The sequence below is a fragment of the Cyprinodon variegatus genome, unplaced genomic scaffold (genome assembly GCF_000732505.1).
Source record: "Cyprinodon variegatus isolate N-32 unplaced genomic scaffold, C_variegatus-1.0 Scaffold350, whole genome shotgun sequence".
NCBI lineage: Eukaryota > Metazoa > Chordata > Actinopteri > Cyprinodontiformes > Cyprinodontidae > Cyprinodon > Cyprinodon variegatus.
This window is the reverse complement of record NW_015150803.1, coordinates 642674-661318: the sequence shown is the minus strand read 5'-3', so window position 1 is coordinate 661318 and position 18645 is coordinate 642674. Positions and strand designations below refer to the sequence as shown.

The window sequence follows — 18645 nt, the reverse complement described above, 5'->3', positions numbered from 1 at the left end:
AAATAAAACATTTAAAAACACAGATGCATTACCGTGTTGTAGGGGTGATTTAGGTGTAACACTCAACCGTCCTTACAGGTATATATAAAATGTTTTTTAATCTTTACGATATTAACACAATCAGATAAATCCACCATATGTTATGTTGTTGTATTTGTAGATTAACATTTTCATGTAAATAGATATATTTTAGGCATCCCATATACATTTCTACCGAAAACTATTGTTTGACGCTGTCAGGACGTCGAGCGACAAATGCGGCGCAGCCTTTAGTCTGCTCAGTCGTTCACAGCCCACAAACCCGCGGATTTACATTCAACAGCTAAAACAGATTTCTGCCCGGTGTTCCCATTCTTCCCAGTTTCTACAAACTTCAAATATGGGGTGAGTACATAAGGCGGACATGCAGACAGTCAGTGAGTGTACTTAGCACACTATTTAAGCGACTCGCTGTGCGCTGAAATCTTCCTTGCAAGATGGCGACGTTGTTGCGAATTCAAAGGTGAAATACAGGCTGGGTAAGCCAGTTAGCCAAAACAACATCCTTAACGTGCCAATGTGGGCTTTAAAGTACGTACGAAAGAGCCTCGTTTTGCTTGACCTAAATAAATTTGCTCATTTGATGAAGATGCTCCCTGTTTTTTTGGTAGCAGCCCCATCCCCCCGTTATCATGATATGCTCTAAATCCAGCTGCAGCTAACTATGTTATGGTGTCGTCTTAAATGTCCATTAGAAAGCTGCAGAATTTAGTCTTTTTTTTATTAGAAGGACTCCACCTTTCATGGAAACAGTCTGGAGGAAACAATGGTGTTATTGCATCCTTTTAGTTCGACATTATAACTAACTGGAATAGATTCATGTTTACAACCCAATGCTGCTTACTTCCTATCTCCAAATATCTCAAATCTGCTATAAACCGATGCATTGGAGCTACAATGCATGCAAATAAAACTAATTTTTACCTCACCGTGCTAATTTACAAAAAGGGATGCTTAATTGCACATGATAGAGTCCCCTGAGAAACATATTATTAATCTTTTACAGAAAAGTTTGTGATACCTTGATTCCAACGTCCTTTAAATAAGTAATGTATTTTACATCCTGCTAAACTGAATCATTTATATAAGCATTTATAGTCTAAAGGGAGGGGTTGCTTTTAATCAAGATCGACAAGGATTACAAGATGGGCTTGCAGAGATATTTAGAGAGCTTAAACTTCACTGCCTTTTTCTATCTACAAAGGCATAATTCTTTATTTGAATGTAAATATTGACTATTCTATGGTGGGAAATTCAAACTGACAATACTTGAAGTAAAACAGCTGGATTATTGAGGTATGCACATAAAAATATCAAATGAAAATCAGCAAAGCGATCCCCCTGTATGAAGCCATGGCTTCTGATGGGCTGAATGTTCAACTTTTCTTCATCCTTTTTGTGCACAGAGAGAGATTAAAGTATATCTGTTTTTTATTCGGAGAGGTTGGGTTTAACAGACATGTTGTCTTTCTATGTTGTTGGTCTCCACACTTTGACCGTGTTTTGCAGTCAGACCATTTTAAAATAGGCCGAAAAGTTTCTTTGTTGGATATGAAAAAAAAATGTCTTCTGTTTGCCTGCTGACCTGTAAGAGTCCAAAAAAAAGCTGAGCTCTCTGTCTCCTTTTTCTGGAAAACCTATTCCCTTTCTATATTGTCTGCCTGTAGCCTTATTAAAAAAGAAAAACAATGACTTATCGAAATATCATTGTGATTCAGCATTTTCACTTTACTTATAAATTCTCTGGGCAATTTTTCTTAGCTTTTTTTCGGTGCAAACGTTTAGTTTTTTTTTTTATCAGCTTGGATAGTTTTTTTTAGGTGCCTCTTTTACACTAAAAAAATGTAATTTGCAAAGGTTTTTAATCCTTTAGGTGATTTGTGAAGTATTCATGAAGATCTGTGGACCATTGAGTGGAAATTGGTCTGTGTGTCTGACCCACCCTGGTGATTTATTTTAATAATCTGTTAATCTGAGATTGGATGCTCAGGATAAAAAAGCCCAGACAAAAGAAATTATTGTAGCGGAATGCATTTTTTTGTTTTGGTTTTGCACAAACACTTGAAAGGAAAAGAAAGGAAAAACAAACAAATTTTCCTCCTACCGCTGCTAAAACCTTGCCCCACAGTGACGATAAGTTATCTACGAGGAGCTCTTCGGCCATCATCATTGCATCTGAGTCTTTGACTTCAAAGTAAACCGATAAAGACAGCTGGCTTTGTTGTGGGGACATTTCTGGAGAAGACCGTACAAAGATTGATGCTTTATACAGCAAAAAAACAAAAACAAACAAAAACACAACGACTAACCCTGAGCAGCCTGTTCACAAGAAAATAATACACCTGCCCTCTGTTACAGTCATCTTCAAACCTTTTTAAATCCATCAGCATCTACAAAAATCTCTGAATCAGGTAGGATGATGGTTACATCTTAAAGCACGGTGGGGGTAGACTGATGATACAGTTATTGTTACATAATTATTTTTCCATTTGGGGTTCATAAAACATTTTTTGATTGCAGAAAAAAGATTGGATTATTTTATATTAAGGATTAAGCTTTATTTAGTTTTTTTTTTTAACACAGTTCTGTTCTTTGTATAAAAACACACATCTACATGAGGATATTGTCTATTTGGTTAGTTAGGCCTGCTGCAATCAGCAGCTGCTGGAGCCTCTTTCCCATCAAACTGGTTCCACTGCTAAACTTGATTTACTAAACCACAGTACTTTTTCTTTCCACCCAAACTGTGGGTCCATTTCGCTGCTGTGCCAGGGGAAAGGACAGCTCTCATAAGGTGCTAGAGGGGCGCTTAACTACTAAACGTTTGAATACCATGTTTTTGTTTGTTTTTTAATAGGTCAAATTCAAACCAAAAAAAAAAAAACTGAAACAAGACTAAATAAACACTTTAAGATCACCAAGAATGACAGAAAATACAGATATTTTGCATTTTTTGGTTGTATGTTCATTTGCTGAAAGTGACTTCATACAGCTGGAGAAACATGTATTTATTGTAGGAGTTTCTCTTCCTAAATGGGACTAAAAAGCTTGGAAATGGTTAAACAACGTTTTTAAAGCTGATAATTTTAAGACTTTGCTTTAAGCGCACAGATAGGGATGTTTTCACAGCAAGAGCTGAAAAAGGAATGAAACAGCCCTACAGTACCAATCGTTAGAAACACGTCTCCCTTCTTTGAAGTTCCTCTATTGTTAATTGACAGTGGAGAGGAAGTTTTTTTGTTGTTTGAACATTAACATCATAAAAGTAATCATAGGTGTTACTATAAGTCTTCTCATTTCATGGTTCTTTTTATTAACACCCTGGTTTTATTTTTTGTTTACTCCTCCTGCTACTCAAATTGATCCCTGTTTTTTGTCTTTGCTATGCTCCTCTTGTTTCCATCAGTTTTTTGTTTTTTACTCCATCTACTCTATTCCTGTTTGACATCATCCAGGAAACTAATATCAGCTGTGCTGCTACCATCGACATCTTTATTAATAGTTGATAGTTGGGCCTGCTTTTCAGTGTTGAGTCCTGTTTCTCTCCTAGAGATTAGCTATGGAATCATTCTTTTCTATGACTAACTGTATGTGCTCTCTTTCGTAATTTTTCTGGTGTGAAAAATGTCTCACCTCGTGTGCTTAAATGTCTCGTCATCTCCTGTTTCACCAGGGACCATGTCACAGTTGGCAGCAGTATCAGTAGAGACCCCCAGTCTTCGCTCTATGCAGACACCTCCTCCAGCTATGCTGGGCGAAGCCAGAGGTGCTCCTAGGCCAGACGAGAGACGGTTGTTTCCTGGGTCGTCCCCTGGGCCTCCTCCTGGGGGCGACCCAGGGAACTTACACTGATGAATCAAGAGCTTTACTTTTTTGTTCAGCTCTTTCTTCAACTCGATAGACCGGTAGTTGGCTGCTCACCCTGTTCCTTCTTGTTAGAAAGGAGTTTTTCCTCTCCACTATCGCTGCATGGATGATCAGTGTGAGGGATTGCTGTTGAGTGGATAAAATGTCCCCACATGCACATGTGGGAGGGTTTTTTTTCCCCAGATAGCGACTTTTTACCCCTCTGACTGAATGATCATATTGAATCGTCTCTGACTGATGACTTGAGATGATGTGTTGTTAAAAAGCGCTTTATATGTGGTACTGACCGATACTGATGTTGACCCTAAACAATATCAACACAAATGGTATATACTTTGAATACTCTTTAGAGAGTATTTTAGAATGTTAGAAATGGTTTGATCATATCATATATTACTGAAACAGAGAATAATAATCAATGACGATAACATCTGTAATAACAACTTACCCTTCAATTATTAACCAATGAGTTACATAAACCTAAAACAGCAGATAGAAGCAGTGCTCCTATCGGCCTGCTTATATTAGAGAATATAGATCAATATTTTCCAATATTTGTTTTTATTTTGGCTAATTTTGGATCGATCGAGCCAGATATCAATATGGGATCAGGAAATGCCTAATATTTACCAATTCTCTCTTCAACCTATCATTTTTTGCGCCATGTTTCTCCTTTTTTGGTCAGAAATCCTTTGCGTTTAGTTTAATGTGCAAAGATCTGAATGTTGTGACTGATTTCTTGTCTCTGGTTTGTTGCCAAGCTTTAACTTACAGGGACTGATTTTACCAGCCCCTTATTTGAAGAAAGGTGTTCAACCTTTGCTTTCTTTAATTCCTTTATGGTAAGATTATTTATTATGTGTTAGATGAAGAGGTGACGTCAAACCATGAGCTTGAGAGACCAGCTGCTAAGACCTGGAGGAGGCTAAAGAGAAAAATACAACAGACATATTAGACTGCAGTAGAACATCATTTGTGTACTACGCATTGGTTATGCATGTGACAGCCTTACATTTTAAACTGATAAATCATAGTTAGAGCAAATTCATATTAGAAGTTTAAAAATGTTCCTGTACTTGTAAGTATGTACTTCACCCAATTTAGGTTGAGGTACTAATTTCAGATGCGTATACGCTCCTGTTTGGCAAGGAATACACAGAAAACTGTGTTGAAGCTCCTTTAGCATCACCTCAAGCAGCAGAAGAAAATGAAAGTGCACCTTCTACCTGGAGCACTTTCTACTAAATAATATACAAAAACCTAAAGTTGTTCATTCCTCTACATTCAATCAGAAGATCTTTGTAGTTGTGCCATAAGAAAATACGAGAATTCAAATCTGATGTTTTTTAGGTGATCAACATATTTCATAACTTATCCAAAATATCATTGATTAAATTACTAACCCATTTAGTGAAAGTATTTCACTGCTCAGAAACCTTAGGCTGTGTACTTTGCAGCATCGGGTGTGAATTTCCGTTTGTTTTAAGGTTAATTGGCCATTTCTATATTTCCACTGACCTCATTTGAAACACGTTGCTAATTCTTAAAATGGTGAATTTAAAATTTTTGTCTCTCAGTAAAAGCTTTCATTTCAGAGAGATGTTTTTCCCTCCTACTGTTAGAGCTGAGGTAGGGTGATCTCAGGACAATTGAGCGAATCCTCACACCCTATTTTTATGATATGATTTTCACTTCTTGGTGTTTGAAAACATTACAACAAGGTCTGTTAAATTTTTAAGAATAATAATTTTTTTTTTCCTTTAAGGCTGATTAAGGAAGGTTGCCTGTGTGTGTGTCGCAGTTAATGCAGATAATAGCAGACACTCTGGTGCACCTCTCCAAAATTGTAGAGGACCACAGACAGGAGGCCTCTGATTGGTCAAATCTGCATCCACTCTACACTATGCGTATTTCCTGTTTGGTACCTTACCGGTTTGTTTTGTTTGTATGACCGCCATTGTGGAAAACAACTCATGAAGTTGGACCAGCTGGAAGAGCGAGGTGTGTGAGAACGCTGTGACCGTTTTTCCTCCTGGATCCCCGCGCTTTTTGGTCCTCATGTCGTTCCGTTGTAGGACAAACTTGCCCCCCCTTCCTCGCCGCCTCGGCCGTATCTAGACCCACAGCTAGTTCCTGATTGTCCCTCTTGCGTTGTGGCGTGGAATAACATAGCGTAGACCATGCTTCAATATTGGGCATAAATCAAAAATATCTGCGACAAGCTCACTGCGACACACCGCTGCGGGAGGATAACCAGCCCTTTAGACCTTTCAGCCTCGTTTATGTACCTGCTCTAATGTCTAAGAAGCAGTCATTTATTCTCCATGTTTGTCTTTCAGGTGGTTTGTGTCTACAAAAATGGTCTAGACAGACTTTCTGATTTGTGAGGCCACAGCCGCCCGCCAGCGTCTGACCAGGATGTCCAGCAGCTCGGGCTACCCCCCCAGTCAGGGGTCCTTCAGCAGCGAGCAGAGCCGGTACCCTCCACACTCTGTGCAGTACACCTTCTCTGGATCGCGCCACCAACAGGTAAACCAATATTTCTTCAGTTGATGCATATCTTCTTAACGCTGCCTCTTTCTGATGATCCTTTCTGACGAGACTTGGCTCTCATCTGTTAGGATTGTCTTTAAAGCATACGGTATAGATCTAAGAACAAGGACAAATAAGGGGAGAAGAAATTTAGGACTAGGATGCTCCATGTCACACCTTGTTTTTTTGCTCAGCTTGTTTTCTAAGAAAAGAAAATCCCACTTGTCAATCTAGATCTTTCTCGACTCCCAGGCCGGTTTATAACCAAAGCAATTTGATGCTCTTCGTCCGTGTTCGTGTCTTCGGATAATCTGCTCGGTTTGGGCCTTGGGTCTCATCAGAACTTCCAACCAAACGAAAGAAACTGAACTAAATAGAGGAAATGACATCACAGCTGTGATGTACAGGCAGGTTTATGTAATCTAAAAACGTTTCAGTGCTGGGCTAACCACAGCAGCACATCTTAGTTTCTCCTGCTTTGCTGTCTTTTCCCCTCTTTCTCAGTTCTTCTCATTTATGTTCCTGAATTGGAACCCTTCTTGTTGCGTTGCATTAAGCAGTATTTTGTAAAGACGCCCCTAATGACCAAATGTTATAACTGTTGGTTTAGGCCACTGTGAAGTGTAAATAAACCCGATGTAAAAGCATAACCCCGCCTCCCGACATAGCTTGAAGAATGCCACCAAAGTGGGCAGTGAATAAGAGACGGCTTAATGTGGGGATGAGTGGCGAATGATAAAACTAAATCATCTAAAAAAAAAAAAAAAATAGAACCCTGTGCTGACTGATGGGTATTGTAAAAACTGAACAGAATCGAGCTTTGCCTGTGTTGCTTGCTTTTAGTTTTATGATGCGTTCCATTTGTTCTCTGAGCTCGACTTGGAGAACCTCATAGAACAATGTTTTTCTCCTTGGTGTTATAAAACTGACCCTAATGGCAGTATATGAACAACGTCCACAGCATCACCTCAGAGATGATGTCACCCAAACGTTCCAGCTCCACGTTATGAGTGACGCATTCATGAACCAAGCTGCACAGTTGTAACCAGTGGGATAATTCAGCCACAGCAGCCTTCTTTAACTCAGGGAATAAACCAAGTTTTTTTTTTTTTTATATATATATATATATATATATATTTTCAGGGTTTCTTGCTGAGGGGATTTAACTTCCAACTGAATAGCCTGATTTATTTTATTTTTTTTAACTCCCCAAAGATGCTAACTAACCATTAATACCTTTTCATGCAATTCTCTACAAACTAGTGATAGGACTCTATTAACACTTTTACACATTAATTATACTTTAATCAAAAACCATATAATTGACAAAATAATCCAACTTTCAATAAAAAAAAACAAAAACATTTTCCCTCCCTAAATGTTGGATATAAAATTATATAAGCACAACAACATCAAAAACGCATATTTTTTATCCAACTATTTAAGTTATCCTACCATCAGATTGGTTAAAAGTTATGATTTAGCTTTTTTTTTGTAAACCAATGATATTTTATACAATATATGTGAAAAACTACTTTTATAGCAGTGTGAGGAGTGCATGAACATTTGTTATAACATGATTCCTTCCAACAAATATGGAACAGAGTATATACAGCCAAAAGTCATGCGATGTTGCCTGTAAACCGAAGATAATAGTTAATTAGTTGTATTTCAATGTGTCCGTCAAACCTGCTAGTAAATTTCTGAACAAAAAAAAAAATCTTTAACTTAAAAAAAGGAGAACATTTTTTTCAAATCTTGTTGTTACAAATTGTTTGTTAAAACAATATGAAGAATTTTAACGAAATTTCTACTAAAATGGATATGAACCTATTTTAAATACTTTTGCAATAACCTATAACTAGATGTTAAAGCTTAATAAAAAAAAAACATTTTCGGACTGAAAAGTTTAATCTTATCAATTATTTGAGTTTATTTTAGTATTCTTTAGCACAAATATGTTCCTGTTCCTAATTTTGCAATGATAAAGCAGAAATAACATCAAGTACTGAAAGTGATAACTTGTTTATTATTTTTGCAATGATAGTAAACACATTATTTATTATTATTATTTAGTTTAATGATGAGAAATTAGCGTTTTTTGCCAATGTTTTAGGTGTAAAATGATTCATCCTGGTTTGAGGACCTGATGTCTTTCAGCAACTTTAGAGGACTAAAGCACTGTTTTTTATTTTTGTCTTTTGTATCAGCCTTTATGGAGATCTTTTGATCTTTAAGGGCATTTCTCCTCATGGCTGCTGTAAGTAAGCAGCAGCCTTGGAAACAAGCCCGACTGATCTGGCTGCACATGCGTGGGCTTGTTCTCGTACTTCCGTCCTCAGTTGGAGGAAATGCACTTAGAGAGAAAATAGTAGGAAGGTGACGTTACTTTTTCTTTTAGTTATGGTTTTAAATCGAAAGGAGTTTGTTTTCAGTCATTTGAGAACCGAAAAAAAATAGCTAAGATTAGAGTTAGTCTATTTATTTATTTTTTTTTCTTAAAACCTGATCGGACAAGTGGGGTTGGAGTCCATTGACAGTGGTTTGTACAGATGATGGTTGGCCTGATTTCTGATGCTGCGTCCTGTTTCAAGTTACCAGGTCAGAAACTGATTAGAATGCAGAGCTTTTTTGTCCAGATGATTTTATTTTATAATTTTTGCCATGGAAGGTATTGTTATTCTTGCTTTAATGCAATCACACCCATTAATTTCAGTCATAGCTTCTCTAAGAGCTGGAGTGTATTTAGAGTTGATTCCTGCACTCTTGCAAATAATTGTGCTTTTGTAACAGCTGGATAATGTTTCCCTGCATTTGTTTTGGATAGCATCGTTTTTGGAAGCTCTGTTTCACAGAAAACTATCAGTAGCAAAATTCCTGGCGTTTCGATTGTTTGTTTAAATCCAGGAGAAGATCAGGAATTCAAAATATTTCCTGAAACAGCAGTTTTTTGTTTTGTTTTTTTTGGCAGTTGCAATGTGCTGATAATATTGTGGACTTTCTCTGAATTATACAAGTTTTTCTTTGTTAAAATTCTAGATGATCTTATTCTATTTATTATTAAAGTTTTAATTAAAACTGAATATTCTATGAATTTCTAATATCAAACCTCTCAGTTAAGTCAGCCTTACTGTTCTGTTCAGTGTGACTGACTGTGGAAGCAATTAGTGTGGCGTTAATTGGGACTTATTGCTTTTATTAGATCATAAACAGAAGGAGCTTACAGGAAATTATTGGGTGGGGTAAAAGGGTCTGCCATTTTGTTTTTGCATGACTCTGAATATTTCCTCAGGACATAGTTTTCCATAATGTGAGAGGTTAGTGTCCAGAATATGAAATTAAATCAGAGTTTTCATCGATTTTACAAACGTATGGGTTGCTGTTTACAACCGGTTTTTATGTCATGGATTAGCAAGATATTTTTGTGCAGTCAAACTATAAAACAACATATTTTAACAAATGAGGAAACTACATTGTTTAATTCGATCTAAATTGTTCCCTTTTGAACAGAAAAAAAAGCAGACATTCATGCTGCTGCTAAATTACTTTTTGCTTTTATTAATAATGTTACTTAAAATGTTATTTTTGTTATGTTGATACACATATTTGATAAAAGACATGCCTTTATTGCCTCACGCTGGGGAGATTTTGTTGCAACAGCAGCAATAACGAGGTAAAGATTAGAGGAAGAAAAAAACTAACAGAAGAAGAAGTAATATGGGGAATAAAAATTTAATTCAGGCTGTAGAGTTAAGAAAAAGATATGTCTCTCAGAAGAAAAAAAAAATTATAACCGTTCAGTTGGTAGTAAGAAAACCCCTATTTTTGTTATAAAAAGATATTGACAATAGAAAAACAGCAGCTAATTAATATAAAAAACTTAAAAAATAAATTGTTAAAAAAAATACAACCAAATATTTCCAGGGCACGTTTAAAAAAAACATCCATGAGACATGAAGCATCTGGTTTGTAGTTTGTAGGTTTTGCTCTAAAAGCAGATCAAAAACTGTGATTCTACACCTCAAAACTGGACTTTATAGTCACCCTTTCCTCACTGCATAATGTTGCTGCCTTAGTGTTGCTTTAGTCAGGTTTCAGAGTTATCAGTGCAATCGACAGCCATTTCCAGGTGTTAATCCACCTATTATTAGAGCTACACTGCGAAAGAGAGGAGGGGGAGCATTTAAAACAGCCGTTAGAATTAACCCCCATTATTACCGTCCCTATTTGTTGTATGTCATCTGCCATCAGGAGAGCGCTAAAACGGCTGTCGGTGCATGACCATAAACTGGGTTTCCGCGGGTCATCAGACATGTGTGTGTGAATGGGTGAATGACTGAATGTAGTATAGAACGCTTTGGTCAAGTCTTCTGACTTGTAAAAATAAGCGCTGTATAAGTAGACCCATTTACCATTTTATTTTCGTCAGATATAAATGGTTCTAGGTGTTTGTGTGGATCTGCTTCCGGTTGATAAACGTAAAGCCGTACGTTTGGAATAGAAGCTTTAGGCATAAAGCTAGAGAATGGGAAAATGCAAATTTCAACTAAAGTGGCTGGAAAACAAGGAATTCGGGGCAAGGCTGCAGCCTGTCGACGGTTAAGATGACAAAGGATTTTGCTGTGTTGATGTACTTGTCTAAGAGCGTTAAAAGAGCATTAAAAAGCATTAAATTAGTTACTCATTCCTGTATAAACCCTGATAGATTCAAGGTTCAGGACTAGCAAATCCATCATGATGCTTTCATTTGTTAAACCTAGTCTGTCAAACCCATGTTTATTGGTTGCTCTGCTTAAAGGAGAAGTCATCACTAGGTTGGCTGTTGAGCAATTTCTGTAGACCAAAACAAGATGTGTGACGAGCGACACCCGTCGCCTCATATGTAGATATTTGCAAAGGATAAATTAGGACAGTATGATCAAAACTAGTATCGTGATATATTACTTAATTTTGGTCGGGGCGATGCAATTGTGGTATCAATATAGATGATACAAAAACCTCAGAGAAAACTGTGAAGATAAAAATCCTTGCATTCAAAAGTCCACAAACAACTCCAGTTTAGCATTTTAGAAATTATTTAGCAAAAATTTAAAAAATCTATTTGCTGTGGGGGAGCTACAAGCTGAACAGATGAGACATTTAACCGGGTGATTTTTCTCTCTCTCCTCATTTTCATCCGTTCATAACTTCTTGTCTCTTTTAGTTTCTCTCATTACCGCCTTAATAGTTTTGATTATTGAATGTCATATATAGCCTGAAAGACTATGTTCATTATTAGTAATAATAAATTAGCAAAACAACTTTTTAACTATCTCTGAAAATGCAGCACATCATCCTCTCTGTGTGCCATACCCCCAGCTTTGACTTATTGAATCTGCATTATTATTCTGCTTTTCCTTCCTCATAATAAAGGCTTAGTTTATTTTGCACTTCTCATATTTGTCTAACCATATTCCATCTAGAAAGATACCATTAGTTCTTCACATAGATCTTTCTCTCTTGCTTCTTTAGTAGCTACCTTTAACATTGCACGTGTACCATGATGTCTGAAACAGCTTAGCTTCTAAAGTCAGCATAATCCTGGAAATGTTTCTTTACTGTATAATAGAGAAGTTACCACTTTGTGGTGGGCGTGTTTGAAAGTGGTTCTGCTAAGGCAAAGGGCGTAATACAAAAATATCAGGGGTAAATAAATATTATGATAATTCTGTGATTAATTTATTCCAATGCCTTGATTTTTAGTGAGGTTAGTGCACATCATAGCCAAATATGCTCTGGTCCCAATCATTGACATAATTTCTTCTGGCGTTTTGGTTTCTTTGTTTTAAAAATTAAAATTTTTGTTTCAGTTCATCCCTAGGTTCAAATACTGCACCAGGCTCTGCAATACGAACATGCAAAGGCTAACATCCAAAGCTAAAGATCCAAAAGGGCCCCGATGACAGGCAAAACCCCCCACATATATCCAGCAAGGGAATAGCTTTTTTTATTTTTATTTTTTCAAAATTCCTGAAATCTTTGAACTTCAAAGATGCGAGTGTTAGAAAGCAATAGCAACATGGCTGCATGTCATCACCACAGGATACAGCCTTGCATTAAGAATGGAACACATGTTACACAACCACAACATTTACATAAAAACTGTTTTATCTGACTTTAAATAAAACACTATTTTTTTTCTGTATCCCTGTGTTCTGTGAAGGAAACAATGCAGGAGGGTGGGGGGAGTTAAAGTCAGCCTCCTTTACTGCCTTAAAGCACCCACAGTGCTGCTAGCAACAGCAGACTTGTATAGGGGTGACCTGGTTTCGTAGGTCAAGGGAGTGATGTAGTGAATAACTTTGTCACCTCAAGCATTCAGAAATAAGATTATATGTATTTAAAGCCTTTAGTTATCATTGTTGCTTTGGAAAAAAAAAAAACAACAGGAGGAAACTTCAGTTGCAGGTTTTATCCGCCACTGCCATTGATCCCCCAGCATGCCTCCTGTTGACCTTCACTTCCAGCCGTGCTTCTAAAAGCTCACAGCTGTCCGTCTTTACTCTCATCTAATAAATGACCTGACAGAGTTTAGAGGTGACTTTGCAGGCCCCCATTCAGCTACCTGAGGTGAGGGAAAGAGCTGCTTTGCTCTGTGATACAGACATCAAAAACGACTTTCATAATCATGTTTTTTTTTTAGTCCTTAGGCGTTTAAATGTTGGTAAACGATATATGGTTCTTGTAACCAGCTTCATCCCTAACTGGAGCTGTTAATCTGTAGGATTAAGTGTTGTTTTTCTCTGGTGAGACCATTCTAGTGTTGACTGTTCTGATCTTCACCATATTGTCTTTTGTTTTCTTCTCCTTTAAGGATTTCCCCGTCCAAGATTACCGCACACACATGCAGGATCCGCAGGGTCGGAGAAGACTGTCCTTACTCTCAGAGTTCCACCCTGGAGTTGAAAGGTTGTCTAAACAGCGTTTTTTTTTTTTTTTTTTTTTTATCCAATGTGTTCATGTTACTGTTTTATTGTAGTTTCTTCTCTGAATGTTTCATGTCTGCTTTTATACTCCAGGCCTCCAGAGAGACGGCATGTTTATGAATCGCAGTTTCCCTCCGTCACATCCCAGGCAGAGCATGAAGCCCTGGAGTCCAAACGCCCTCGCATGGAGACTGTTGCCGAGGCTCATATCAACCGCACCCCTCCCACAGCTGGGGGCGTGGTGCTACCGATGCCCCACAGTGTACAGGACAGCTTAAGAGCCACTGTGGAGGTCAAAAAGGTGGGGCTCTGTTTTTTTTTTTTTTTTTTTTAAGTTTGTTTTTTCCTTCATATTTGCCTTTTACTAAATAAGATTCGTTTTTGAATTTATTTGGGGGAGGATGCTGAAAGGAATACAGTCAAAATAATCATTGGATTTATTAAAGGAAACAGAAAATAATAGATGTCAGTAATGACAATTTTAAGTTGGATGCAACGTTACACAAGTTTTATTCTCATAAATTTTAGGATTCTTGTTCTCTTGTTTTGTTAATCAGGAGTCTCCATTCACGGTCAAAGTGGAGTCAGCCTCCCCTGGGGGACATGCGCTGCACATGGGGGATGATCAGGACAACTCTCCCTCCAAGCTGTCCAAGGAGGAGCTGATTCAGAGCATGGACCGCGTGGACCGAGAGATCGCCAAAGTGGAGCAGCAGATTTCAAAGCTGAAGAAGAAGCAGGTGGGTAAAACTGGACTTTAATAAAACATTTAATAAAGATCCAATCTCAAAAGAAAAGGAGCAAGAAGGCCAAAATGCTTTGTTGATATTCTGATTAAAATGCAGTCGCATGAAAATGATAAAATGACAGATGTTTGAGGTAATTAAATATTGTTATTCTGGTTGCAGAGTTGAATAAATTCACTTGGAGGTTTTGTTTAAGGCATCTGTGAGTCTAACAAATGTAACCGATATAATAATGCAGGTATTGTGGTTCAGAGCCGTTTGTTCTGTTCAGCTTTCTTTTCACAGCCCGATTGACTGGATTTAATTATAAATCTGAACAGTTATAGAATAAATTGGTCTTTAATGTAGGTGGAATTGGTTGCTTAACATGCCAGCCTTTCTCTCTGCATTGGATGTTTATATGCTAACCACTTTTATGTCCCAGTTTTGTCAAATAAACTCAGTTTGAAATGTTCTTTTAATGCTTTTGCAATGATAGTGCACTGAGAGGGTATCCTTTTTTAATGTATTTATTTCTAAAATCATGACACATTATAGCCATGAATCCTTAGTATAACCTTGGTGTTCATGTGGTTTATCATGACCTTTATAGTGTGGCTGCTTGGGTTCAAACTATCAGCAGATATCCTGATAAAGTCTTCATAGACTTCAGAGATCCGGGTGATTCAGCACAAACTTAATCAGATGCTATTAAGCTTCTTTTTTTTTTTGCTCTGCAGGAATAGAAATAAATCAAAACAAAAAAAAAATGCTGCAATCAGAAAATGTGACTATGTGAAATCTGGTAATTTTTTTATTTCTTGTAAGCTTTTGGTCTGAAGCTCTTATTCTGATGTTGTCTCTTAGCAACAACTTGAGGAGGAAGCAGCAAAGCCAGTGGAGCCAGAGAAGCCAGTGACCCCACCTCCTGTTGAGCACAAGCACCGCAGCATAGTCCAGATCATCTACGATGAAAACAGGGTACGTCGTCTGAACACACCACCAGCAAAGTCCAACTTTCCTCCCTTTCTGTGGAGTTTTCCCCGTCATGACGCTCTTTAATTGTCTACATCCATCCATTAAAGCTGGTATGAACAAGGAAGTGGCAAACAAGCGAAGCAGATGTGCATTTCTTCTCCCTCCCTGTAGCAGAAGGATAACCACAGACAGGCTCTAAATTTAGTTTTCCTCCATGCTGCCTGTTTCTGCTATAAAATAAAACGGTCCATTTGAAACTGTTTTGTTGCTTCTACCATGAACTGATAATTTCTTTCTGCTTCTGGTCTCCTGCTCTAACATCCCGACACAAAGCACAGCAGTATTATTTCTTCTCAGAGCAATGATTCAGCTGTACTCACTGTTGGAATATGCTGGGCTTTCTAATTAGTTTACATGTGGAGAGAAAAAAAATAAGTGTAAATTTTTACAAGAATCGATTTCATGTTGATAATTTGTTTAACTAATTGCTCAAGAAATCATGTAAAATAGTCTACATATCATGAGAAGCATTTCTAAAGGGTAGTGCTGGGACTCTCTCTTCTCAGTCAACCATTAACCCCTCAAAGATGCGAAGGAGCTCATGCCGTTATTCTGGCAGCTGGGCTTGTTTGTCCTTGTCTGTCGACGGTCCCAGAAAATTAAACACTAAGTCATTATGCTACTAATGAGCTTGTGTAAACTGAAAGTCTGTTCCAATCAAGCAAGAGTTTCCAGGCAAGCTTCATCATCATTTTTCGACATAATAGTTTTTGCACTTTTTATCCTGGCATTGATGCTAAAAAACAGAGCTTTAAACTTTTACAGACGTCGTCACATCACAAACAAACATCAATGCATTTTATTTCGGTTCTCTATTAGGGGTGAAGAAAAAAATCGATTTGAGCTCAAATCGCGTTTCTAACATTTAAAGATTCAGAATCGATTCTCATTTTCTTTAAAAACGATATATTTTTTTTTTTTTGTGCGTGCGGATGTGCCTTATCAGGCAGCGTGAGCTATGCACAGGCATGCAAGCGTTAGCCTAGAAGGCTACAGAGTGGTGCGTAGTGTTGTGTGAGCTACTGTGTTTGTTGCCGTATGGAGTATGGAGGATGATGAAAAAGAAATTAAACCGCCTCCGCGGTCTTTAAAAGCAACCATTTGGAAACACTTTGGATTTTACCTTCAATCCGGCCCGGGTCAGAAAGGGCTTGACATGACTCATGGTTTGCAGAGATTGCAACGGTAAAGTTAAGTATTTTGGGAGTATTTCCAATCCCCATTCTCATCTCGAAAGACATCACCCAGAGTTGTTGGTAAAATTTACCTTTTGGTGTTTACATTATTGCAATAGGTAAATAAAACATTTACAATTATATAGTCTTAATAAATGTACTCTTCTTTCATGCCAGCAGACTGGAATAGATCCTGAGAATCGTTTTGAATCGTAAATGAATCGTTTCTGAATCGAATTGTTTGGATTTAAAAGAATCGGAAAAAATCGAATTTTGACCCCAAGAATCAATTCTAAATCAAATTGTGGGAATCCCAAAGATTCACAGCTCTATTCTCTATTCACAGACCATTATAACTGTAGCCATGAGGTTCCACTTGATACTTGTATATTAACATTTTTTAAAGTGATTTATGGAGTAAATCATGAACAACTGAAACTGAGATGGAATGGGAAGTGAGAAAGGAAGGGGGGATGAGAAGTATGGGAAAGAAAGAGATGGAGACAGGAGAGAGTGCATGAGTCTTTCTACTCATGCACTCAAATTCACCTACCATCCATGTCTTTCATTATCTCTCTTTTTTTGTTGTTTAAAATTGACCTTTACCTTTTATTTTTCTTCTTTTTAATCTTAAAGTCTGGACCCTGCTGTGAGTCCTGTCGGGATCTTAGCATTGTTCAGATTGAGGCAGGCTGGCAGTTGTTTTGAACGGCCTCCTCCTGTAGAGTTTTTTTGTTTCAGTCAGAAAGGCTGATTTTAAATTCATTGAAGGCATCTTTGAATTAATTACCTCAGTCTTACACTTCTATAGTCTTCTTTTAGTTCTCACCATCACACTGACAATCACACGTTCGCAATCATATCGACAACCAGGATCACACTGGACTAATTATCTGAGGTTTGAATAAAGGAAGTCTCATTCAGAATGCCTAGTGTGGATCAGGGCTTTGGAGCTTAAAGTTATAATGGAGGATTTCCGCAAAATTTTGAAAAGCCCCGCCCTCTCCACTTATTCAAAAATGCATTTGGGCGTGCAGGTGGCGCAGCGGTTAGCGTGCATGACCCATATACGGAGGCCTTAGTCCTGGATGCGGCTGACTCGGGTTCGAATCCCACCTGTGGTCCTTTGCCACATGTCTCTCCCCCTCTCTCATACCCCTTTTCCTGTCAGCCTACAGTCCTGCAAAAAAAAAAAAAGAAAACGCACATGCACAACCCTGTACTCTCTCCTGAAAGGGAACGCCTATTAAACGCATGCGAGAGCATGCAGGAGCCCATTTCTCAAATGTTGCTGTTTGCATCGCTCATACCAGCTTACTTTCCAAAAGGAGATTTGCAATTTTTCACACTATGTCACTCACCACCAGTAAGAGGAAATGGGGACAAGCACATGCGTTAAACTCCAAAGGTTAAAATGAAAATGTTTTGATGCTATTGGTCACTGAATATCTGTTTTGATGTTGTTTCTTTTCAGAAAAAAGCTGAAGAGGCTCATAAAATATTGGAAGGTCTTGGCCCCAAAGTTGAGCTGGTATGTTTATTAATTCCTACCATTTCCTTTGTTTTGGAGCCTTAAAAACATGACTAGAGATGCAGCAATCATAGGTTTATGAACAGATTTAGAGATGCTAGTGCTGATTTTTGGCAAGTTTTATTTCAGTATAAGAGCTGCGGTACAATATGGTATAAAACTGTTTTTCTTTAGGCTTACTGCTGTAAGACTTTGATTATTCGTACTTGCAGCCAAGTTGGTGTCTGTGTGTGTGGCATAGTATTCATAAGATTAGCATTCAGATTGGTGTAAAATGAGCATCATTGTCGCAGGTAGTTTTACCACTGTAAACAGCTGTCTCCATGTTTTGAGAACCATTAGTTAGGCAGACATATAAAACTTTAAATTGTATGGTAATACTGTATATTTGCTGTTCTGCCTTCTTCTCAGCTGCTGAAAGTTTAGCTCTCTCTCTTTCTCAGCGCCTGAATGAACCATAGACAGTTTTTGGAAATAGAAATGTCAACAAACGACTCTCTTGCTGTTAAATGATTCCTTAATGAGAATCTACTCAAAAATGGACGTTATTCTTAGAACAACCTGGAAGCACCTGCATGCAAGACTTTTTCTCACTGACTTTTCGTGGATTCTGATTACCAACTGAGTTTTTATTTGTTTGTTTTGGTCAGTGATGAATTCAGTTCCTGTTCTTTTTTTTTTCCCTTCTTTTTTGAAGCCGTTGTACAACCAGCCGTCAGACACGAAGGTTTACCACGATAACATCAAAACGTAAGTTTCAGCTTAATTTGTTC

At 37.7% G+C, this 18645-nt stretch overlaps 1 protein-coding gene across 5 annotated transcripts in view; it reads left to right on the top strand.

The window, feature by feature from the left end:
- Positions 1-235: 235 nt before the first annotated feature.
- The window catches only part of ncor1 (nuclear receptor corepressor 1), a 77513-nt gene continuing 59103 nt past the window's right edge, over positions 236-18645 (top strand). For all 5 annotated transcript variants that reach the window (XM_015385853.1, XM_015385852.1, XM_015385850.1 and 2 more), the window contains exons 1-8: positions 236-384; positions 6246-6435; positions 13292-13386; positions 13497-13704; positions 13961-14143; positions 14996-15109; positions 17816-17872; positions 18570-18622. In XM_015385853.1, coding sequence (XP_015241339.1) covers positions 6325-6435; positions 13292-13386; positions 13497-13704; positions 13961-14143; positions 14996-15109; positions 17816-17872; positions 18570-18622 — 821 coding nt within the window. In that variant the 5' untranslated portion in view covers positions 236-384; positions 6246-6324. The remainder of the gene's footprint in view (positions 385-6245; positions 6436-13291; positions 13387-13496; positions 13705-13960; positions 14144-14995; positions 15110-17815; positions 17873-18569; positions 18623-18645) is intronic.